We start from the raw sequence: 25,022 nt of genomic DNA on the forward strand, positions 1-25,022 counted from the left end.
CAACCACCTGTAACTCCAGTTCAGGAGACTGCTTGCCCTCTTCTGGCCTCTAGCATATATGTAGTGTAAGGATTTATATGCAGGCGCCACACATACATATAAAATAAAATCTTAAAAATAAATGAAAAATAAAAAGGACTGATGCAAATTGTAACTCTATTTTTACCTTAGGGACTTTTTGTTAGCGTGACTCAAAATGGACTCTATCCTTTATAATTAAAGATATCATTAAGCCTGGTGCTTGTTAATCTTTCATTTTTCATGATAATTAATTATATATTCACTTTTCTATTTTTCAAATGATTGTTGATATCAAAGCTTCAGTTTTGTGTTCTCATCTAAGGAAGGTACACAAGACATCTGCAGTTGAGCAGGTTTCTGGCCATGGTTCTCACAAGGGGTATTTAATCCCGAGGACATATTTAGCAATGCCTGGAGACAATTTCCCTTGTTACAACTTGGGGGACTCCTTGCATCTTAGGAGCAGTGTCTAGGAATGCTGCTAAATGTTTGATCTAAGATGTCAAGAGTGCTCAGGATGGGAAAAATCTGCTCTATAAAAAAACGAGGTGGGCTGGAGGAATGACTTGGCAGTTAGAAGCATGCATTGCTTTTGCAGAGGACCCCAGTCTGGGTCCCAGCACTCAGGCCTGGTGGCTCACAACTACCTGTCACTCCAGCTCTTGGGGATCTGTTGCCGTCTTGCAACATCCCTGGACACTTGGACTCACATGCATATATCCATATCTAGGTACAAAGACATAGCAAATCCTTAAAACAAAACAATCCCAGCACTCAGGAGGCAGAGGCAGGTGCCTTGGTATAGAGAGAGTTCCAGGAAAGCCAGTTCAACACAAAGAAACCCTGTCTTGAAAGAATCAAAATCAAAACAAAATAGTAACACAAAACTTACTACAAGACACCCTCTCTTGAGTGCTGACATGCTGTGGAAGAACCTAGCAGAACAGACTCAACCCACAAAGGCAGAAAAAGGCAGTGTGAGGGTCACAGCTCTGTGGAAACTAGGATTTCGGCTCTGCTTCCGGTTCACCTGTTCTTCAGAGTTGGGCACCAGTTCTATCTATCTGCACCTGTAGCACGATTAATAAAAACCCAGAGACAGATATTGGGGTTCAACCTGAAGGTCAGAAAAGCAAAACAGCCAGCCACTGGCTCTTACCTCTACTTCAGTCTGAAATGGTTGATCCTGCCTCCAGCAATCTCAGAATGAGACTGTGTGAGAGCTGTCTCTTCCTGTTTTATAATCCTCTCTATGGCTGGTATTAAAGGCATACACCACTACCACCTGGTTTCTATGGCAAACTAGTGTGGCTACTGGGATTAAGAGTGTGTGTTACACTGCCTGGTCTGTAAGGCTGACCTGCAGGGCTGTTTTACTTTCTGATCTTCAGGCAAGCTTTATTATTAAAATACAAATGAAATATCACTATATGCACCCATACTAGAAATACACACTAGACCTTTTCACTCCCTTGCTTACTTCTTTTAAAGATGGCAAAGGAGGGGGTGGGAGAAAAAAACGAAGATCACTTTCTTTGCTTCGTGCCAAACCGATAAGGGTCCTCGGGTCACAGGCTTGAGCAATCACCCTGTACTGATAGTCTGTTGGGAAAGATTAACTCAAAGTTATCACAAGGTTAACTGTTCTATAATTTTGTAACCCCAAATTTCCCAAGTATTTTTCCTAACTCAGTTGTACCTACAGTATCTGGAAGCTCAACACCCAACATGGCTCACAGTTACCACCAATCAGACAATTCTCCTCAACACTCCAGGTCATGCTCTGATTGACGTTTTAAAAAACCTGATGTTCAAATGTGAAAACTGCTAACTCAGAATTAGCAGTTTCTTTCCTCTCAGTGAAGCAGTCCAATGTTGTCAATCTTGTTCTGGTAGAGCTCAGTTTAGGAGCTGTCTTACCAACCATACTTGGACTGCCAGATCAGCAGACTTCCAGGTTCGCATGGAATTTTTAGAGAGAGAGAGAGAATGTGTTTCCATGTTAAGACTGCCTGACTCTTTCCTTCCTTAGCCCCATTCCCCTCCTCTGTTACAGCAGGAACCAAGAGGTGGCTAACCCACGAGCCCGGTCCTCATTACCGTGCCAGTGGTGGGCCTGTGACATTTCCTGCACAGCCTCCAGTCGTGCAGCTCTGTCATCCTCCCGGCTCTTCCTCAGGAGCAGCCACACTGCGCAGTCATGATCTTCTATGTCAACCGTGCTGAAAGAGTCTTCACACACACAAGGGACATGGCGATATAAACAGTTAAGACGGCATTTGTGCATCTGTATACTGGATGCGTGTGCACATGCATACACCATATGCATCTACCGTTTATGAATCGGAGCCTCTCACTGAAGCAGCTCGCCAAGCCTGCTTGGTAGTGATCCCCATGATCCTCCTGTCTCTGCCTCCCAAGGACTGAGACCACAGTCGTGGGCTTCAGTTACTGTTTTTTAATGGATGGTCTAGGTTAGGATCCTCACATGTGAAGGGCAAGCACTTTACGGATTGAGCCATCTTCCCAGCTTCAAAATGGCTTTATGTTCACTGTTGTATTAGATAGTAACTTGTAATTAGTTGGAAATTGTAATGGAGCATTAAATGCAGATACAGATGATGACCAAATGTCTGACCTTAGCTCTTTCATATTATTTTTTTACATTTACTACAAGCATTACCTGTATACTTTTAATATTCTATGTTATCTTTCATGTGGTCATTTTTAGTCTTGGGTTCACTGTACAGTCCAGTGATGCGGACTCGTGTCTACACAGACCAGACTAATGATAAGGATGTGTCTACACGTACCAGACCAGTGATGTGGACTCGTGTCTACACGGACCAAACCAGTGATGAGGACCTGTGTCTACACTTACCAGACCAATGATGAGGATGTGTCTACATGTACCAGCCCAGTGATGAGGACTCGTGTCTATATGTACCAGCCCAGTGATGAGGACCCGTGTCTACACGTACCAGACCAGTGATGTGGACTTGTGTCTACACGTACCAGACCAGTGATGAGGACTCGTGTCTACACGTACCAGACCAGTGATGAGGACTCGTGTCTATATGTACCAGCCCACTGATGAGGACCCGTGTCTACACGTACCAGAAAATGGGTTCCGCAGTACCCTGGCTGATGCTGCCAACACGTTTCTTACTGCTTTGTGAAGTTCTTTCCTTGCCTGCCAAACAAGCCCTAAAATGATGGCAGCAAGTAAGACCAATATCACGCTCCAATACTTCAAAAAGAAATACATAAACCAGGTCCCAAAGTTAATAGCAAAGAACATTAAAAAAAAAAACTTGAAGAAAAGAAAAACCTGTGACTTGTTAAAGTCACTATTAAAAGCAAGTATTTACTATGGGAACACAGAATGCTCTGGGCTCCAGGACAAGGTCAAGGAGAAAATGTGAAAAGAAGGAGAACAGCACCATAGAAAGCCTCCTGAATAACAGAAGCTGACTAATATTCGAAAGAATCTTCCTTGTAAATAGCTGGCCTAGAACTGAACTTGGAAAATGCTTTAAGAATGAGGTTGAGCCTCGGCAGAGAGGTAAACTCTAAGAGCGGCAGCTCAGTCTACACAACAGAAAGTGTAAGCAGCCCCAGTGGATGCCCAAGTCCAGGGAGGTGATGCAGTAAAAAAGGTGTGCTGATAACGATGGGTCAGAGGACGCAGGGGCTGCAACCTGCTCACAGGCGCATGACTGACGCTGACATCCTAGGAGAGACAGCTGCGAGGCAGGGTGGGGTGGGGGCTCACCAGGCTGCCCAGAGCTAAAGAAAAAACTCCCCTCTGCCTGCAAGCAACCTTGGCACTGAGAAGGGGATGTCCTAACTGGCATCCACAGACCGCTCGGCCTTTGTAACACATGGCAGCGGTAAAACAGTTGAATTCATACTTCTCAATCTGTTTCATGAGTTGGCTGCATGAGTCACCCTTACAGATGGTCTCTGAGCTAAATGACAAAACAAGCATTTGCATTTAACAAACTGAGCTGAAGGCCCCACTGAAGAAAGAAGGCAGAGTCAGACACAGGGCTCAGTCAGTTCTTACTGTGTTCTAAAGGAGCTAAAGACTTGGGGAAACATAGAAGCCCCAAATCTGGTCATCCAGTTAATGTGGCTTGAATAAGAGTGGCCCCCATAGGCTCATCTATTTGAGTCCTTAGTCGCCAGGGTATGGAACTGCTTGATAGGATTAGGAGGATTAGGAGGTGTGGCCTTGGAGGAAGTGTGTCTCTGGGGGTGGGTTTTGAGGTTTCAAAGGCTTATGCCAGACCCAGTCTCTGCCTGTCTCCGGATCAAGATGTAGCTCTTGGTTATTACTCCAGCACCTGCCTTCATACCACCATGCTCCCTCCCTGCCAAGATGACAATGAATCGCCCTCTGAAGCTGTAAGCCCCCAGGTCAATGCTCCCCTTTATGTGCCTTGCCTTGGTCTCTTCACGGCAACAGAACAGTGAAGGAGACTCATGGAGTCTGTCTTGCACAGGCTCTGCCGACTCTTCCAGAAGGCTGAGCCTACCCTGGACTAGACTCTAAACAAACCCATTTCTGCATTCAACACCTAGTTTCTGTTCTAGAAAGATGGAGTTAACTTACCATGAGTTTCTAACTTGTCTGCAGGAACTGTGTGCACATAGATATAAGACTTCATTTTTTCTCTTTCTACCACCTGAGTGTCTAATGTTAAAGACTTCTTCAGGGCCAGAACTTCATAAGTAAGAAATAAAGAACCCCTAAAGAGAAACAAAAAGTTCCTTATAAATCAGGATCTAAATATGACCCAACAGTGAACTGTTTTCTATTTTACTAGGAAACAGAGCCTACGGTAACACACAAGTGTCATTTTACATGTGTGTGTGTACATATATATACTTAATGTGCACACATTCATCTCAGTTTAACAGCAAGCGGCTGCACGGTTACATTCAAGGAAGAAATAGAAGATTAGTAGCACCCTAAAGCGTGCTCTCACATTCCTTCATGGCTAATCAGCAGTAATAACCAGAATGCCATTGCTGTTCATCATGTATGTGCTACCTGTGTGTGCATCCTTAAACAATGTCCTGTCTGGCCTGACTGTGAATACCCAGGCTAGACGTCTTCTTTCATTCAGCCTTATGCTCATGTGACTCACCCCCACTCTAGTCTGTACACATGGTCCTGAGACATAAATACACCTACCACACCTTATTTACCTGCTCTCCTGCAAACACTTAGGGCATTTTTAATTTGAACCTACTGCATGCAATGCGCTACACATTTTATAAATATGTACACGTGTTCCTCTACAAAGGCATGTTCAACCTTCTGACAATACACATCCATGGCTACTCCATGTTAAGTCACTTCCGTTAAGATTTCCAAGAGTGGTATCATGAAGCCATTAACTGTTCACTGCTACTTACCCTAAAATGAAGGATCCGGTAAATCTTATTATATTCCCTTCAAAAAGAAAGAAGAAAATTCAACATAATTTCATTTTTAAAAGTATGACAAGAAATAGGCAACAGTGTAACCTTTTGAGTATAACTGGGCCAAAGTTAAGTTTTTGTTATATAGGTAACATATTACATTACATATTATATTCATTATGAGCCACTATGATACATGGTAGCACTGAGTAGAACATGACTCTTCCTTCCTTCAAGCTCCTGTTATGCTACCCCAAGCCAAGTCACTGGGAATGCAGGTCCCCATGCCAGTGTTATACAGCAGGGTCACAGACTTCCAGAGTGGACCACCAGGAAGATCTGCAGCTAAAGCTAAGGTGGGCTCACCAAGCTTTTCAGACTCTACAGAGGGACTGTCTGTCAAGTGGGAACAGTAAAATGGCTTTCCCCCCAAATAACTGTGGTATACTTGATCGTTTAAGCACCAGAGATCACATGGCCCCAATTAAAATATAGGCAACAAAAATATAAACTTTTGTTTGTACCTTGGAAACATTTTTAAGTATATATTTTATTGGCAGTCAAATATTATTGGCAGACAGTTGCTATTCAATACACACTCATTCCAAAATACTCAAATCCTAGACTGTTGAACAGGAAGGTTGGCTATGCTCCACACTGAAGTCAGACACAATGGAGGTCTGGAAGGGAGACACTTCCCCACAGACTCATGAGCCTTCACAGCAGGTCAAGAACAGGAATGAGAAGGTCTACAAGGAGTAAGACAAGGAGCTTCCTGACTGACTCTCTGGGACAGTATTGACTCCAAGATGACCTTCTAGTGTCTTCTTCTGGCTCCAACATGGAGATTCAGGGAGTGCCCAAGGTTTTCTTCTCTACTGCTACCCCCTGTGACCTCTTACTGGCCTTTCAGTGTGCCTCTCAATACTGGGCATCAAACAGTGTGCCTCTCAACACTGTGGGCATCAAATTCAAGGTCTCGTGCATGTTGGGCACAGGCTCTTCTCCTTAGCTACATCCCCCAGCACCTAGAATGTTTCTTTTCAATCTTCATGGCCATTCCTCCCTTTTCTCTTCCACTAAGGGTAAACACGATACTCTGAAATTTGCTATACTGGGAAACTGAGACAAGGAAAGTGAAAAGTTTGCTTTTCCGCTCCTGCTTATTTTTGTATTTAAAATTCGGAATCAGAATTCCCTAGATTAAAAAAATTACTGCAAAACTAGAAATGTGTGCGTGTGTGAATGCATGTCCTCTCTCATGCACGGGAGGCCAGAGGAGAGCATCTATCTTTCTCTTTGCTTTATTCTGCTGAGACAGAGTCTCTCACAGAACCTGGAGCAAGGCCCAAACCCTCACTACTGGAGTTACACGTGCCTGGATTACACCCAGCTTTTTACTCATATGGGCTCTAGGGATTTGAACTCAGACCTTCATGCTTGTACAGCAACCACTCTCACCCGCTGAGCTGCCCTGCCAGCCCAGCAGATATCTGTGTTTAGTTCTGTTTGGGGAGACAGGATCTGACTATGTCATCCTGGCTAGCTCGCTTTCTATGTTTGGGACTGGCCCTAAACTCACAGAGATCCATCTGCCTTTCTCTCCTGAGTGCTAGGATTAAAGGCATACTCCACCACACCCAACTCCAGTGGGTCTATCTTAAAGCTTCAAAGGAAAGAGCTTAAGGACAGGGACTTCACCTTATTTAACACTGTCATCTCAAGGCTGAAAAACTGCGTCTAGTGCAGAGCAGATGGTCAATAAATGTTTATCGTCAAATAAATAAGGGTGTTTGCAGCCAGCTTCATTGTAGGACTATCTTTGCATTGCTAGTCCCCAAACAAGGACATGGAAACTTAACTATAAAAGCTTGGCCATTAGCTTAGGCTTATCTTACCAGCTCTTATCATTTAAATTAATCTGCTTTTATTAATCTACATTCTGCCATGCGGCTCAGTTGTCTCTACTCTGTACTGTATGCCTGACCTCTGCAGTATCTCTCTGGCATCATTCCTTTTCCACCTTCTCTCTCTCCTGGGAAGTCCCACCTATCCTCTCCTGCCTAGCTATTGGCTATTCAGCTCTTTATTAAACCAATCAGAAGGTACCTTGGCAAAGACACATATTCACAGTGAACACAAATATTTCACCCTTGTTATACAAAGAAAAGAACCAGTGCGGGAGGAAGGTATGTTTTTCATCCTTCTATTCCAACACTGAGAGATACTTCTGCATACCGTAGATGACAGTAGCAATGGGTTAGAATAACAAACAAGACACTGCGCTCCGAGTTTGTCTATGGGAGAATCAGATAATTAACCAAGTTCTATACCGATTCTACTAAATGGCAAATGGTGGATCTACCCTGGCTTAAGGTGCCAGGCAACAGTGTGGGGCGGATCACAGCAGATCCCACGGCACAACAGGGCAAGGAGCACATTCTTGCTCAGCACTGTATCCCAGAACCTGGTGGAGGTTTCCAGTTCTGCGGGGGCTCGGTAAGCATTGCCGAATGAGAACACGGCACTGCTTAAGCTGGAAAAGAGGGCAAACTGGCAGGACAACGGGAAGAAAGAAGTTCGGAAAAGAAGATCTTGTCTGGGTCTGGGCTTACAAATGCAGCAGGGACTCATCAGCACAGAGGACAGAAGCGAACCAGAGTCAGACTGGGCTGTCAGTTTGCAAGGCACTCCAGGAAAGCGGCCACCAGCTCCTCACGGTTTCTATTAGAAAATGCTGTTCCTTGAACTGTACTCACGGATGTTTCTCCAGGATGTGCGACTTTTTAAACGGGAAGCAGAGGTCCCTATTCTTCTGCAACAGATGACACAATAGGCACCGAGGGACATCCTGGGTGGAAAGCAATGTAGCAAGGGTCATTTGGTGTAGATATAAGGTCAGACCCTTTCTTCTGACCCTAAGCACAAGTCACTATCACAGTGGGTTGCCCGCAGTTAGATGACTCAAAACTCAACAAACATCTGAACTGGGGGTTTCAATCCTAAAAACAAACCAGATAAATTTTGCTAGCACTTTCATTATTCTTCAAATTGTGTTCAATTGTGAGTAATGATTAATAGGAAAACAGGAAATTTTAAGTTATTAAGTAGAATCCCAATATGGACATTTAATGTTTTTAAATATCCTTTTAAAGACCAGAAGCATTGTATAATGCATGTGGGCCCTTGATAAAGTCCAACAGCCGTGGAGAGAAGCAGCAAATTCCCACTAAGCAGCCAGCACTAGCGGCCTGGCAAGTGAGGCTGCTCTTGTCTAACGAGCCCTGGACCGATGCTAAGGATCTTCTGACTGCTGAGTAATGAACGGCAGTCTGGCCCATCAGGTCTTGGGATGGTCCATGATACCGCAACAAGCTAATGCACACAGCTTCAAGTATGCCTTTACATTTTATAAACTTTTTAAATAGTTAGCGTCTCTCTACATAGCCCTGGATGTCCTGGAACTCACTATGTAGAACAGGCTGTCCTCTAACTCACAGAGCTCCACTTAGCTCTGTCACCTGAGCACTTTTTGTAGATAGAAGTCTCTGTGTTGGAACTCTGGGGCTGCCTATGTGGTGGTATGTTTGACTCAGGTTTTAACATCTTTGATCAAGAGCTCATCTCTGTGGGTCTGTTTCCTGTGGGAGTCCTGTGTGCTCTGATCCATATATAGTACAGTGTAACACATCTCCATAGACTAACACAGATAATTCCATTTGATGGGCTCAAGCGTTGGACTTAAAAGTTTTAATTTCCAAAGCTCTAGACATGGTTCAGCCAGTAAAATGTTCACAAGAAAAGCATGGAGACATGAATTTGGAAGCATGTGGCAAACCTGGACAGCAGCATGTGCCTATCACCCCAGCACTGTGGAAGCAACAGGGGCTTCCTGGAACTTGCTGGTGGCCAGCAAGTCTAGTCAAATTGGTCAACTCCAGGTTTAGAGAGAAACCCTTTCTGAAAAACTAAGATGTTGCCAAGGAGATGATTCAGTGAAGGAAAATGCCTGCCACCAAGCCTGAGTTCAGTCCTGGGGTCCTCGCAGTGGGAAACTCGTGCATGCTCTCCTCTGACCTTCACACAGGTACTATGGCACCCCTGCCTCCTGGGATTAAAGGCGTGCGCCACCACCACCTGACCAGGGGAATTAATCTTGGGTGCTTCTCAGATTCCCTTGTGTGGAGAAGTCGGTGCCAACACAGCATTCTGAGCCCACTCTGTCACGTGATGCTGTCAGTTACCTAATGCCAAGCAATAGAGTAACTGCCAAATTTTTAAATTTTAAATTAAACCAATTTAAGACAGGCATGGTGGCGTACACCTTTAATCCTAGCACTCAGGAGGCAGAGGCAGGTAGATCTCTCTGAGTTCAAGACTAGCCTGGGTTACACAGAGAGTTGCAGAACAGCCAGGCAGGTCTACATAGTGAAATGTTAAGGGGGGAACGGAGACAGAAAAAGCCAATACGGAGCCTGCTAACAATAATTAAGGAGAAAAGGTACCTGAAGTTAAGGTAGTGGCTCTGAAAATAATCAACAAAACAGACATAGGAGCCAAAAGGACAAGAAAATGGACAGCTGAATGTGGCATGGAAGAGATGGCAAAAGATAAGCCAGGTTCTCGGTCTCTGACCTGGACTCTAAGTTCATAAGCAAACACTCATCAAAGCAAATACTGGGAAAGGGGTGGATGCGGCAGTAAGGAGGGATTCCCAACTTAAAACATTTAGATTAAGGGCTTTATGAAATACTAAGGTAAGGCCAAAAGGTGACACAGTTCCACAGAAAGTTCTACTGCACAGGTACAGTCACTCACTAACACGTGTCACTGGGGCCACAAGTCTGAGAACTTTAATGAACAACCTACAAATTATTATTCAAAATATGACCTAGGAGCAGGTTCTGCACAGGTTCTTAATAAATGTGGATTCCTAGACACCTAATGTGTCTCTGTTCAGTCTCACAAGACTGAAACCACAGTGTTTTTCCTTACTGAAAGATCTCAGGGGATCCTCATGTGGACCTGAGGTAGAGTTTGCTTCTTGCAGGTGGTTGGCAGGATTCAGCTGTACTCTAGAACAAGACTGACATCTCCATTTCTTTGCTGGTAATGAAGGAGCCACCCTTAGCTTCTAAATGCCTCCCAATGGCTCTGCAGACAGCCCACTACAGTGCTGAAGTGACAACAGCTTGTCCCATCCTTGCCAGATCTGTCTGATCTACTTTCAGGGTCTTTGCATGGATACAGAAGGCTTTCCTGGATAACTATGATGATCTTTCCATTACAGACTGGGAAGGGACCACAAGCAGGTAATGAGTAAATATGAAGAAAATACATTATTATATACTTATATAAAACAACAAATAAGGAACATATTTTTATGTTAAAAATCTATTCAAGATCTATAAACTTAATTCTACTTTCAAAATTCTCTTTGCTGTCTACATAAAATATAACCACATATTCCAGGGAAGGTGGCATGGGCATTTTGGGGAAGCTCCTCTGAGCATTGTGGTACAAGGTTTTATAGACATGTTTTCATATTTATTTAATAAATGCCCCAAGAGTGAGCTAGCTGGGCCAAAAAAACAATGTTCAATGTTTTTAAAGCACAATTGCAACATTTTATATTGCACCCAGCAAAGCCAAGGGTCCCAACTGCCTGACATGCTTGCTGACACTTGCTTTTAGTCTTCTTAGTGGGCATACTACAGATATATCAGTCACTGTGAAATTTCCAGACAACCATGCTGAGCACCTTTTCAAAAGCATGTTAGCCATTCATATATTCTTTTGTTGGAATATTCCTTCAAGTCTTTTTTCTGCTTAAGTTGGCTTGTAGGGTTTTTTGTTGTTGTTGTTGTTGTTGGGACAGGGTTTCTCTGTGTAACAGTCCTGACTGTCCTGGAACTCACTTTGTAAACCAGGCTGGCCTCGAATTTACAGAGATCCCCCTGCCTCCCGAGTGCTGGGATTAAAGGCATGCACCACTACTGCCCGGCGGCTCCTAGTTCTTTATATATCCTGGAAGTAAGTCTTCTATCAAACATACATACAGATACCCTCAACTATCCTCTCCATGTCTGTGACTTGACTATTTTCTTAAAACTACATTTTGACCAGGCAATGATAGTGCATTCCTTTAATCCCAACACTTGGGAGGCAGAGACAGGCGGATCTTTGTGAGTTCAAGGCCAGCCTGGTCTACAGAGCTATTTTCAGGACAGCTAGGGCTGTTACACAAAGAAACCCTGTCTCAAAAAAGCAAAAACAAAAACAAAAAAACTACATTTTAATGAGCAACTTTGATAGAATCTATCTTATCAACATCTTCTCCTTTGTGGTTATTGAATTTTATATCCTGAAAAACCACTGTGCAGGCAGTGGTGGCACACGCCTTTAATCCCAGTACTTGGGGGAGGCAGAGGCAGGCTCGAGTTCAAGGCCAAACCTCTCCACAAAGCAAGTGCCAGGACAGCCAGAGCTGTTACAGAGAAACTCTCTCTCAAAAAGCCAAAAACAAAGAAACAAACAAAAACTCAACAACAAAAAAACATTGCCTAAATCATGCCATTGTTTCTTATAATTCTAAGACAGTTTTGTGTTCTATTTTATGTTTAAGTCTATGTTTCATTCCAAGTTAGCTTTGTAATGGATTAAGTAAAAATGCTGCAGGTTCCCAGCGGCTGCAGTGGCAGAAATGCTGCAGGTCCCCCAGTGGCAGTAGGAGACCATGTAGCGGCAGACCGCTAACAGCAGGTTCTGAGAGCAGCCAGTCCCATACAGGGATGGTACAATTCTCCGAGTGGCTGTAGCAGGCCACAAGGAGGGAGGACAGATGGGCATGCCATGAGACCACACAGCAGGTCTCCGAATGCAGCTGGTCCCGGGCAGGGAACCACATAGCAGGCAAGAGACAGAGACATGAATAGGCACACCATGCAGATTGAAGTTGGATATTTGTTTAGTGGGTTATGGAAGGGAAGAGGGAGAAAGATAGAAGGGGAGGGAGGGAGGGAGAAAAGGACGGAGGGAGGGAGAGAGAGAGAGAAACAGAACGGGGAAAGAGGAGAATGGAGAGAGGCAGAAGCCTCTTGGGGTGGGGAGATGGCTCAGAGGTTAAGAGCACTGCCTGCTCTTCCAAAGGTCCTGAGTTCAGTTCCCAGCAACCACATGATGGCGCTCACAACCATCTGTAAAGAGGTCTGGCGCCCTCTTCTGGCCTTCAGGCATACACACAGACAGAATATTGTATACATAATAAATAAATAAATAAATATTTTAAAAAAAGGAAGAGACTCGGGCTGCAAGCAGGAAGAAAGATCTGCCTGCCTCGACGGACAGGGAGAGAGTGGGCAGGGCTTGTCTCTTAAAGGGACAGGACAAACCATTACAAGTTTCCTTAAGATTTAATTTGTGTGTACGAGTGCTTGCCTGCACGTGTACGCGTACCACGTGTGTGCAGTGACCTTGAAGGCCAGGAGAGGGTGTCCGATGCCCTGTGACTGAAGCTATGGATGATCATGAGCCATCCTGTGGGTGCTGGGAAAGGAGCATAAGTCATTTGTAAGAGCAGACAGTGGTCTTAACTGCTGCCACATTGAATTTTTATGTATTTTCATGGTAAGTGAACTTTTTTCTATATGGAGATCCAACAGTGCCAATAAAATGTTGAAACAATATTCTTTTCAGCAAATAACTGTACCTTATCCAAAAGTCAACCGACTACATGTAACACAGGCCTACTTTCAGACTCTATCCCACCCTTCTGACCTGTCTCTCCACCCTTAAATACGTAGCACAGGAAGACGTATGCTTGGCTATAAACACCAAATCCCAAAGCTAGGTCATAAAGGGCTCCTGCTTTGACCCTTTTTTATTTTTTTGATACATGATCTTGCTATGTAGTCCAGGCTGGCCTCCAACTTGTGAGTCTCCTCTGCCTCAGCATCCAGAGAGACAGAAGTCTAAGCTCCAGGCACCACACCCAGCCAGCTCCTCCTCAGGAAGAGCTCTTCTAGATTCTTGACTCTTCCACATAACTTTTGGGTAACTGTTTAAAAGAGCTTTGGGGATTTTTACTGTAGCAGAAAGAAAATAAGTAAAACAAAGACACAGGAAGAGTAAACCTGGGGCGATTTTGAAAGAGTGAGTACAACAGAAAAATGTGGGAAAGAACAAGAGGAAACAAAGTTTGAGGGAGCAGAGCTGGCAAGATGGCTCGGCAAAGCAGCCACTTGCTTGTTGCCAAGTCTGGTGAACTGCGTTCCATCCAAAAGATCCACATGCTGGAAGAGAACCAACTCCTTCAAATTGTTCTCTGACCTGTCCATTCAAGCACTGCAGCCCACACATGCCACCCCCAAACTACATACATGTACATGCATACATGTATGTATACACTATACATAAATGAATGCGATAATTTTTTTATTTATTATGTATACAATATTCTGTCTGTATGCCTGCAGGCCAGAAGAGGGCAACAGACCCCATCCATGTGGTTGCTGGGAATTGAACTCAGGACCTTTGGAAGAGCAGGCAATGCTCTTAACCTCTGAGCCATCTCTCCAGCCCCGATATTTTTTTTTTTAAAAAAAAAAAAAGAATTTTGAGGGACTGAGAGAGGGAGATAAGTGGAAAGGCAAGGCTGGTTAAACGGAGAAGACACGTATGAAGCAAAAATCAGCATGAGCTTAAACGTGTAAATATAAGGAGCAAGAAGCTACAACTACCTCCTGCCTCAACTGATGACAACACAACTCCACAGATCAGGAGCTGGAGAGATGGTTAGGGTGCTCTGAGTACCTAGTGCTCTTCCAGAGGACCCTAGTTCAATTCCCAACACCCACATAGCAGCTCACAATTGTCTCCAACTCCAAGATCTGACACCCTCACACAGATATACACCCAGGCAAAATACCAAAGCAAATGCAAATTATTAATTAATAAAAAAAGACTACAGGTCAGAATTTGGGAATGGGATTAACTTCAGAACCTTCTGAAGGGCCTTCACCTTAAAATGACAGTTACTAGGTTTAGAAACCTATTAGCATTCCAACTATTCAGGTCTCCCAGGTCAGGGAAGTACAAGATGTGGCCTGAATGACTAAGGTGTGGTTCATGAGATCACAGAGCATAGAAAGGTACACCTGCACGCAGGTGCTCTCCTCCGAGTCTCAGGAGCAACTGGAGAAGCTGAGCGATCATTCAAGAAAAGGGCCCGAATCAGGCTCTAAGGAGCGCGGCGGGTCACAGGGTCCCTCCGGGCCACGCGACCTTCCGAGGGCGCCGTGTCCGTGCAGACCCACGGCCCTCCTAGCCCGCAGCTGCCGCGACGCCCTTGCCCGCCCACGAGCCTGCCCACCCATCCGTCCTACCTGCCGGTGCACGGACTCCGCTCTGGGTGGACACGGCCGGCTACAGAGCCCACCCTCCGCCGCCACTGGCGACCTGCACCCTCTCCAAGGCGGCTGTAGGCACGTGATCCCGCCCCCGAGCACTTGGCCCCGCCCTCGTGCCCCGCCCCCATAAATCGCTCCACCCACTAGAGTGTCGCGGGCGCGATGACGCGCGTACGGCGCAGGCGCAGTGGGTCGGCGACGCCACAACGGTTCCTGTACGTGTGGGCGGAGGAAGACTGCAGGCTCTGAGCCGCTTGGAGAAGTAGGTTGCGTGGGCCTCATTGGAAAAAAGGAGGGGAGGAGGCGAAAAGACACGGAGCCTCCCGGTCTTATGGGCCGGTCAGAGTCCCGCAACCTTCCTAAGGCCTGTGGTGTGGGGTCACGGGGCCGTCACGCATTGTGTCACGGTTTTCCTGCAAGGGAAGGTTCCCGTACCTGGGTGTAGGTTGGCTCTCACTCAGGGACCTTCCTATGCAGATCTTTAGAGGATGTAATTTATTTTATTCAAAAGAATACAAAATCTGGAGACCTAGATATTTGTAAATTAAAATTGCCTACTTTGACCAGGTATTTTGTCTCATGGTGAAATGAGGTTGTGGATCACTGATTTTGAGGCTCTTTTCGGACGTATCATTTCATGATTTCTGCTTCCCCGCCCCCGGGATTTTGCCTTTGTATCGTTCTCCTGGATGTAAAAAGAAAACATTTGAATTATGAACCTAGTTAGGACGTGTTGGGCTCCTTGAGTCCCGGTCTCTATGTAGCCCAGACTGCTCCACGTTCAAAGCGTGCACGGCTCCTAACGGCCTTGGAGCTTTCTTTTTAAGGACCAATTAGCCACGAGTAGAATTTGTTTGCAAGTCAGAGTTGTGCTTTATTAATATTACAAATAGTCTGTTTTACCATTGGTATAAATGGGCCTATCTGTATGCCACAATGTTAGCTTTTTAATACTGACATTTAATTTTTTTATTTCATCTCAGATCTAAATCCCCAAAGTAGGTTAAAGTTTATGGATTTTATGTCACTTTATCTTTTTAAAATTAAATTAAATTTATTTATCTTAGCATCCTTGAGGTCATCTGCACCATCTGCCTGGGAAAAAAATGGTCAACGTTTTGAAAGGAGTGCTCATAGAATGGTTCGTATTTTTAAATTTACACATTGGCTCTTTTTACGTATACATACCTTTTCCAAAATTTTGTTTTGCTGATCTAAATGGAATCAAGGCTTCAACTTTGAATTTCCGTAGGCTTTCTTTTTAAGTGGGACAGACTTCGTTGCTAAGTTTTCTTGCTGGTATTAACATTTCCTTGTCTTTTATCTTAATATAATTAGCATTTATTTCTGATTATTTTTGATCAGAGACATGTGTGTTAGACTAGCCTTGATTTGAGAAACAGTGTTATGCGAGTGGTGGTGGTACACCTTTAATCCCAGTATTTGGGAGGCAGTGGCAGGCAGATCTCTGTGATTTGGAGGCCAGCCTGGTCTACAGAGCGAGTTCCAGGGCAGACTCCAAAGCTACAGAGAAACCCTGTCTCAGAAAAAATAGAGATAGAGAGAGGGAGAGAAACTTTTTTTTTTCAGACCATCGGCACTTGCCTAGATTAAGGCTTAGAAGAATTCAGGAAGGTGGGGCAGGCCCTTAGTCCCAACACTTAGGAAATAGAAGCAGGTCAGGTTCGAGACCAGACTAGTCTGCATAGTTTCAGGCCAGCCAAGGCTTTATGGTGAAACTTGGTCTTAAAAAAGTAAAAAATAAAATAATATAGGAGCTTGGTTAAGTCTTTGCCAGTATAGAATGTGCCCCTTGAGAAAAAATGAGAGCAGAGTAAGTGTTTAAACTTCTTAGCATAACTCTCAAAGGAGAAGCAAGCAGCCACACTAGTTTCTAGAGCTGAGTTCCTCAAAGTGACCTGAAATACAGGCCTTTGCTGTCCTCCCTTGTCAGACTTGGACTCCTTGTTCAGCTTCCCTTGGTTCTCTGGACGCTCGCTCCCCTGTTGAATATGCTGCTGTCTCCTTCTGTTTCCCTGTTGTGAGTCATTGCACAGGTGCTGGTGCTTTTATTGTGCTGGCAGAGCTGAAGGGGGAGCAAGGTCAAATCCTAGGAAACCCGCAACATTTGCAGCAGCACTGTCCAATGGAAATACCATTTCCCAGTAACTGCATTAAAGCATGCAACGAAACAGGTGAAGAGTTTAACCCAGATAGCCCAAGTTAGTTCTGATTTTTATTTTATGTGTATGAGTGATTGCCTGCATCTGTGCCTGTGCCTGAGGCGATCAGAAGAGGGCATTGGATCTGGAATTGGGAACAGGTCGTGAGCCACCACATGGGTGCTGGGATAATGCAGACTTGGACTTTGGGAAGATGAGAATCTAACAAAGTCAGTTTACTAAAACCATCAACTGTTGAGCAGGAGGGAATGTGAAGCAGGAACTAGTTGAGGAAGGCAGGGGGTGGAACCAAGAGATGTGGGGTGAGGTGCGCACTGGGTTCATAGAGAGTTATCTTCATGGAGTGGAGGGTTACATGCCAGGTTAGAGTAAGATAATCATCTGTCATCATCAGGGACTCATTCTGTGACCCCACTGCCCCCCCCCCCCACGCATCCTAAGACTGCAGAGCCTACCTGCCGTAGCATGTCTTTCCCTCTCCATGACTTGGAGAATTGTTAGCAGCTCCGGAAACCAAGGCTTTGCACATACTTCACCAGTGCTGCCATCAGCTCACACCAGCCACAGCCCAAGAACCTTCACCTGAAAATAAGCAAAGTGAGACCCTGGAAAGACAACTGGCTGGCTGGAGACATCTGTCTCACCACTAAATCTGTTTTTTCAACAGATCTGGTAAAGTGTTGTTCTAACTGAGTGACTTGAAAACTAAGCATGAGCAATGGCATTTTATTTTTAGCCTGATCTGGATAGAAGCTTAATCCAAAACAGTAGCCTTTTAATTCTTATGTAGCCCACAGTAAAGCAGTTAAGCCAGACTATTAATGGTGGCCATTTAGTCCTGCCTTTGGTGAACTTAAATATCAAAGTGTCTGGTTGTATTAAGAATCCTTCCTCCCAGGGTTTGTCTTAGACCACAGTTCAAGGCCAAGGTACAATTCAGTGAGCCAGCTCGTTTTCATATGATTCGGTCCTCAGCTCCAAAAAAAAAAAATTTTTAAAATGCTTGAAAATTTGTACTTTTATGACAAGTATCTTTTGGGAACCACCACTGATCCCCAGGTTCACACATAGTATTTCCTTAAATCTAGCCTACTAAAGCATTTACTGAATACTGAAGCAGACATGCACCCAGCATATGTGATGTTCTGTTCCGTTTGCACTGCCTCAGAGAATTAGTTAGAGAGAGGAATTGCAGCTGCTTTACTGTGCACTAACAAATGGATGGGATGTGTATTGTGAGACCAGCCAACCCTTATAGTCAGACTTAGAAGCTTTTAGTGAGTGTGAGAAGCAAGTTGGAGCTAAGAGAACATCTGTCTGTTATTTTCTTCTTTCATGGGGTTTGTCTTGTCAAACACTTTACTTCCTTAGGGCCATGTTTCCAAAGCAACCAAAACAGTGCCTACACCTTTGTGGCAAAGGTGTAAAGATACATATATGTGTTTACTGGACAAAGCCGGATAAGCTCTTAAGGGAATCAAATCAGATTTGTGACGTCAGCTAAATCCCAAGTGATGGATATTCTCCACCCTTCCTGTCCCAGCAGGAGAGGGAGTGGGTAAGAGGACTGAAGTGAGGCTTATTGCTTGTGAGCTAAGCCTGTACCGGACTCCAACAGCCCAGGCTAGAAATCAAGTAGTCACTTAGGGCTGCGTGTCTGCAGCGGTAAACCTGGCTGGGATGTGAGGGACGGTGCTGCTGGATCCCCACCACTTTGTCCCTCCTAAGGGTTCTCTGACACATTTATCCAGTGCCTACAATTTGCTGGATCTAATATGAGATCTCAGGCTGGGAAAACTCAACTTTAGAAATGCTTTTGGAAATGAAGCCTTATTATGTCTGCTTGAATCTGTAGCCCACCACTGTGCTGTCTCTGCCGTTGTCACCCACCCCCACCATCACCGGCCTCCACTGCCCCTGCCGTCTCTGCTGATAACTCACTGGGCCTTTATGCCTGCTTTTCCTCTTTGTTGGTTATCCAGAAGCCTTTAGTCTCCCCTGGCGTCCCTCACACCTTGACTCTGCTTGGATAGCCTGTTTGCATTCTCTCCTCACCAGGAATAGAAATTTTCAAGAAATGCATTCCAGTTGGCTAAGTGTTACCCGAAGCATGGCTTCCATTAACAAAGCTGCTCTTCTCATTCTACCGGGTGAAGGGTGCTGACAACGTCGGGCAGTAAATTTTCAGTTGCGTCACAGCTAATTTTGGTGGTCTCACTGTGATACTATCTATGCTTTTCACAGATCCCCCACTTGCTTGCCATGTTTGTCTCCACACAGATGCTAGGCAGGTGCTAGGCAGGTGCTCTGCTGCTGAGGAACATTCCCTGGTCCTAAACCTGTGTTTATAGTGCGTTGTAAGAGTGTTTATAGACAATAGCTTGATGGTGTCTGCCCTTCACATATCTAGGCAGAGGAAGTTTTTCCTGTTAAATATTCCTGATCCCAGGAAAGCAGCTGGATATGCAATCATCGCTAGGTTTAGGAATTCTCATAAAGCTCCTTTGCTAGTAGGTTTCTCCCAGAGCCTTCTCTCTACTTTAAAAAAAAAAAAAAGTCCATTATTCAGATTAGAATTTGTTTTGTTTTGTTTGGTTTTGGTTTTGGGTTTTTTGAGACAGGTTTTCTCTATGTAGCCTTGGCTTCCTGGAACACACTCTTAGACTAGGCTGGCCTTGAACTCCAAGATCCTCTTGCCTCTGCCTCCCCACTGCTGGGATTAAAGGCGCATACCACCACCGCTCGGTTTTAGATTACTATATTCTAAACTTGCTACATTTCCATCAAATGTCCCTTAAACTGTGATCATTAAAAGACTTTGCAAGGCCAGTGCCCTTGGAGTCTGGGTCTGTGAAGCAGTAAATCCTTCTGGGATGCTGGCAAGGGAGGAGGCTTACGTGCAGGATACAGCTGAAGTGGAGGATAATGTGCCATTAGCAAACATTTTTAGGACATTGGCAGCATGGTTCAGCCCTGAGGTGAGTGCCACAGTACTCCATGGGTCCAGTGGTTTAGCTCTTCATTGACTTATGTCAACTCATTTTGTTTAGAAAAATGTAGAGATACTAGTCATTATAACCATTTAGCCATTGCTGTTTTTAACACCGCTCAGGGAATTACTGAGAGTAATTGGTATCAGCTGTGAAAGCATTGCAAAATAATACACTTCACTTAGACAGCAGGTTTTTTTTATTATGACTTCCCGTTTACCCTTTTTACTGAATTACATCTAGAACTGATTGGAGTCACAAAACAACTATTCGTCCCACTGTGCGAAATGCATTCCTCCAGAAAACAGTGCATGGTTTTAGGCTATTTTGAGATTCTTGTAGAACCTGAGATAGCCAAGGACAGAAGGGCTTGGAGACTGCGTGGGGCTAACTAAGGTCACCATTTGAGTCCTTGTGGTGCCTTTTTTGCTGGGAAAGGAGGAAGTAGCCTGGTTTTAAAGCCCTGTACCACTGAGGGTCTTAGCCAGTTCCTCTCCCCCACCCCACCATCTGCCCCTTTATCCCTCATATTTATATAGACAGGGCCAAGTGAGTCTCATTTCCTGCCCATCAGCCACCTGCTTTGTCCACCCCACGGCTCCTGGAGTGGCCTCTTCTGCCCTTTTTGTTTGTCCTGTGCTCTCTGTCAGCTAAGGAAGATGTAGGCCTAGGCCCTGTTAAACTGCAGAGGAATAGCCATGGTTTCTCCTCTTGTGAGAGATGAGTTGTTCTTTAAAGGCCTTTCTGAAGTTGTCCTAACTTGACATCTAACATGATGTCATGGCCACAAATCATTACTACTTTAAGCTGAGAGGAAGCAAGACATTAAATAATAGTTCCGAACTTTAAAGACCATCTTAAAAATTCACTATGTGCAAATGTAATTGCTCGAGTCCTTATGACACGGTTGACCACAGGATGTCTTATGATCTCTGTTTGTCTCCACAGCGATCCTGCCATGAAGCAGTTCTTGCTGTACTTGGATGAGTCCAATGCCTTGGGGAAGAAGTTCATCATTCAAGACATTGATGACACACATGTCTTTGTCATTGCGGAGCTGGTTAATGTCCTCCAGGAACGAGTAGGGGAGCTGATGGACCAGAATGCCTTTTCTCTTACCCAGAAGTGAAAATGCTAGATGTTGAGCACTCGGAAATTACAAACCACAGACACGGAAGAGAGGCCTACTCAGTGTCTCCTACAACACTTAGACTTTTTATGAGCATTTTGTGGGAAAGGCTGCAGAATCCTTTATTCAGACAAAAGCCCCTAAATGAATTTTTTGAACCCGTAAAAATCTTTAAAGAAGAACTAACAATTGGCAGCAATTTGGCTTTTATTATTCTTTATTAAACTAATCATAATCATGCTGGTGCTATGGCTCGGTTGGTGAAGGCCCTTGCTGCCAAGCCTGACAGCCTGAATATGATCCCAGGGAAGGGAAGACCTCCGCATTTGCCTCCTTCCCACACAGACAGACAAACGTAATCAGATATAATCATAAATTATTTCCCTACTTTTTTTTAACACCAATTAAATACACCAATAAAATAGTGGAGTTTGGTTAAGTTATCACTGTAACTGAGGTATGATTAATTTTGCCTATCTCTGTTAAGTGTGCATTAGAAACAAGTGGAGAAGACAAACTCTGCTTGTGTCTTCGGTTTTCCTTTGTCACACTGTGCTAGTGACATTTCCCTCTCACGTGTGCCAGTGCAGAAGATGCAGCAGAAGTACGTGTACAGTTTAGAGCTGGGGAGATAGCTGCGCTATACTTCATATTTGGAGAGGAGGGTAGAAGAAGAGTTGCATGTGGTTGTACTCTTAGGTCATGTGAAACTGTGATTTTATATAAACAAAATACTTAATGGTTCAAACAAATGCACTGAGGTCAGCATTAATAGGGTAAATTTTGGGGCTGGAGAGATGGCTCAGAGGTTAAGAGCACTGACTGCCCTTCCAGAGGTCCTAAGTTCAATTCCCAGCAACCACAAGGTGGCTCACAGCCATCTGTAGTGAGATCTGGTGCCCTCTTCTGGCCAGCAAGCATACAGACAGACAGGACACTGTATACATAATGAATAAATAAATCTTTAAAAAAAAAATAGGGTAAATTTTGTATTTTTTATCCATATGCTCTAAATCTAGCTAAATCAAGTATTACTCTCTTTATGCCTTTCAGCAGTCTGCTTAAATGTACTTTTCACAATAATGTAATTCAAAGCATAAAACAAAATTCAGGGGTGGGCATCATGGTGCACACTGTTAATCCCAGCATTCAGGAGGCAGAGGCAGATTTCTTGAGTTTGAAGCTGGCCTGGTCTATGGAGAGTTCTAGGCTAGTCAGGGTCACATAGCAAGACCCTGTCTCAGAAAACAAAAACAATCCACATGATTTTGTAGGAGATTACATTAAAAATTGATGGCTTTAATCCCAGCACATGGGAGACTGAGGCAGGCAGATCTCTGAGTTCAAGGCCAACCTGGTCTACACAGAAAGTTCCAGGACAACCAAAGTTACACAGAAAAAATGCTGTCTCAAAAAACAAACAAACAAAAAAAAAAACCTCACTTAAGGTGTAAGATAGGAATAGAGAGGCCGGGCGGTGGTGGCGCACGCCTTTAATCCCAGCACTCGGGAGGCAGAAGCAGGCAGATCTCTGTGAGTTCGAGACCAGCCTGGTCTACAAGAGCTAGTTCCAGGACAGGCTCCAAAACCACAGAGAAACCCTGTCTCGAAAAAAACAACAACAAAAAAAAGATAGGAATAGAGAGGAACAATCTTGAGGAAACAGTATATTAGGTTGACATAGATTGCATGTGGTTCTACCGCTGGCTGGCAAGAGGCACACTAACATCCTTAGTGAAGGCCACGCCTTTGGGCTCATGGTATTTCCCAGCAGGAAAGAACCTCAGTGATATCGTGTACACTTATCAAACCTAGTTTCTTTTATTTTGATTGAAAGCAGCTATTTCTTTCAGTTAGCTGCACATGTGTTACAGAATCCACAAGTTGCCACAATTCACTGTGTCAATTCTCACCCATGTACATTTTTTTTATTCTTGCATTGTAATGTGAACTTCCTGATGGATTGTTACTAATATGCCTAATACTAAAATTTGCTAAACAGGAGATAGATTTAAAAAAAAACATGTTTTTTTTTTTTAAGATTGATTTATTATGTATACAAAATTCTGCCTCCATGTATGCCTGCATGCCAGAAGAGGGCGCCAGATCTCATTACAGATGGTCTTGAGCCACCATGTGGTTGCTGGGATTGAACTCAGGACCTCTGGAAGAACAGCCAGTGCTCCTAACCACTGAGCCATCTCTCCAGCCCCAGAGATAGATTTTTTTTTCTAGAATTTTGAGTTGTATTGGAACATTACTGAATTTTGTATTTCAGTCATTCCTCAATCAATCAGTTCAGTTTTTAATATGCCTCAAGTGTTTATCACCAATGCCATTTACTTTAAAGCAGATGACTTAGGATCTCAGACTCGGAAGAGGGTGGAGAAAACAAGTGAACAAGGACAGCTAAGGTGATTGAAAAGAGAATATCTCACCAGTTATTAAAATGCACAGGCTGTTTGTGTGGACACTTGGGAAAGATGGGATCGATAACTGAAAGTCCGTGCAGCTTCTTAGTTGACTCAGCCAACGACAAGCAAAGAGGCCGTTCTCAGGTGGCCTTTGCCTGGGCTCTGACTCTTGTAATCTGGTTGACATTATTTGATTTGATGTACTTTAGAAATACCAATGACCCAACTACTGGAGAAGTTGGCTGGCTGGCTTTACCTTCACCACAGTCCCAGATATGCGGAGACAATGGTAATGTGAAGGGATCCGTCTGTCCATCCTTACTCAAAATGGGGTCTCACTGTGTAGCCCTGATTGTCCTGGAACTCACAGAGATCTGCCTTCCTCTGCCTTGCTAGTACTGAGGTTAAAGGCGTACCACCACACTTGAGCCCAGATTTTCTTCTGTGGTTAGTTATCTTAAAATTCAGGGACTCGGAGTAGTCCTTATAGTTGATATAAATGTATATGTTGAGAAGTCAGTTTTCGTCAACAGTAACAGCAGTACTGATTATAGCTAACAAGGACTCTGTCCTCAAAGTCTGATACACTACAGGTTATAGCCAAAATTATTCATGAGAGTTGAGGATGTACTTCCACGGTAGGACCTCTGTCTAGTATACCTGTGGTCTTGGGCTCAATCCCCAACACCACCAAAACTTAATACTCTTATTATTAGCACTAGTTGTAACAGGTATTTTGATATAATTCTGCCTTTCTCTGGGAAGGTGGTAAATAGACCGTGCTTCACTGTGTAGCTGGTTATTAAACCTACTCAACTGGAAGGGCTGGGGCCTACTTAGTTCATTTGTAGAAGTGTGTAAAACTTAATTAATCTGAGTGTGTAAAACACCGACGGTGTTAGTGAAACACATCTGGTGTGTTGGATGGCATTTCCAGAGAAAACCAGACCAGGAGGCTCTGGTGCAGTATATGGATTATTAGTGGGATGATGGTGTTATTAGGAGAAGTAGGTCACTGAAAGCGTGTCCTTGGATTTGTGTCTGCCCTGGGCTCTTCTGGATTCCCTTTGTCCCTGCTTCCTTCCAGTGTGAAGTGAAGAACACCCTCACCCCTGTGTTCCTGCTACTAAGATCTGCTCAAGTGCAGGGGGCCAGAGAGACGGCAAGCTGAGCCCGAAACCAGCAGCTCAGATCTCTTCCCTTTAAGTTGCTCTCTCTATACTAGGTCCTAACAACACAGAAGTAACACTGAAAGATCTGAAGTGGCTGCTGATTGATCTCTTAGAAAGCCACTGTCATTGGGGCTGGGTTCCCAGCTTAGGGGTAGAGCACTTGTCTAGCATGAACAAGGCTCTGGGTCCCGACTCCGCCACTGCAGGGAAAGATCCCAGCTGACAAGACAGGGAAGTTACCAGCACTGCTGGTGGAATGCTGAGATCTTGGGC

The 25,022-nt window shown here is 44.4% G+C and overlaps 2 protein-coding genes across 3 annotated transcripts in view; one reads left to right on the plus strand and one right to left on the minus strand.

Moving 5' to 3' along the window:
• Positions 1–14,950, minus strand: part of Serac1 (serine active site containing 1) — a 36,190-nt gene extending 21,240 nt beyond the window's left edge. The window contains exons 1-7 of one of the 2 annotated variants that reach the window (XM_075950513.1): positions 14,838–14,950; positions 8,214–8,305; positions 5,449–5,485; positions 4,640–4,776; positions 3,139–3,228; positions 2,122–2,253; positions 1,502–1,623 (exon numbers count right to left, since the gene is read on the minus strand). In XM_075950513.1, the coding sequence (XP_075806628.1) occupies positions 1,502–1,623; positions 2,122–2,253; positions 3,139–3,228; positions 4,640–4,776; positions 5,449–5,485; positions 8,214–8,304 (609 nt within the window). In that variant the 5' untranslated portion in view covers position 8,305; positions 14,838–14,950. The remainder of the gene's footprint in view (positions 1–1,501; positions 1,624–2,121; positions 2,254–3,138; positions 3,229–4,639; positions 4,777–5,448; positions 5,486–8,213; positions 8,306–14,837) is intronic. The other variant, XM_075950521.1, reaches the window with a different exon arrangement.
• Positions 14,951–15,017: 67 nt separating this feature from the next.
• On the plus strand, positions 15,018–21,401 carry Gtf2h5 (general transcription factor IIH subunit 5). Its single transcript, XM_075950530.1, has 3 exons — positions 15,018–15,123; positions 15,929–16,002; positions 20,983–21,401. Exons 2-3 carry the CDS (start codon positions 15,968–15,970, stop codon positions 21,161–21,163), a joined length of 216 nt encoding a protein of 71 aa, XP_075806645.1. The 5' UTR covers positions 15,018–15,123; positions 15,929–15,967; the 3' UTR covers positions 21,164–21,401.
• Positions 21,402–25,022: the final 3,621 nt, after the last annotated feature.

This window comes from Microtus pennsylvanicus, chromosome 1, assembly GCF_037038515.1.
Source record: "Microtus pennsylvanicus isolate mMicPen1 chromosome 1, mMicPen1.hap1, whole genome shotgun sequence".
Lineage (NCBI taxonomy): Eukaryota > Metazoa > Chordata > Mammalia > Rodentia > Cricetidae > Microtus > Microtus pennsylvanicus.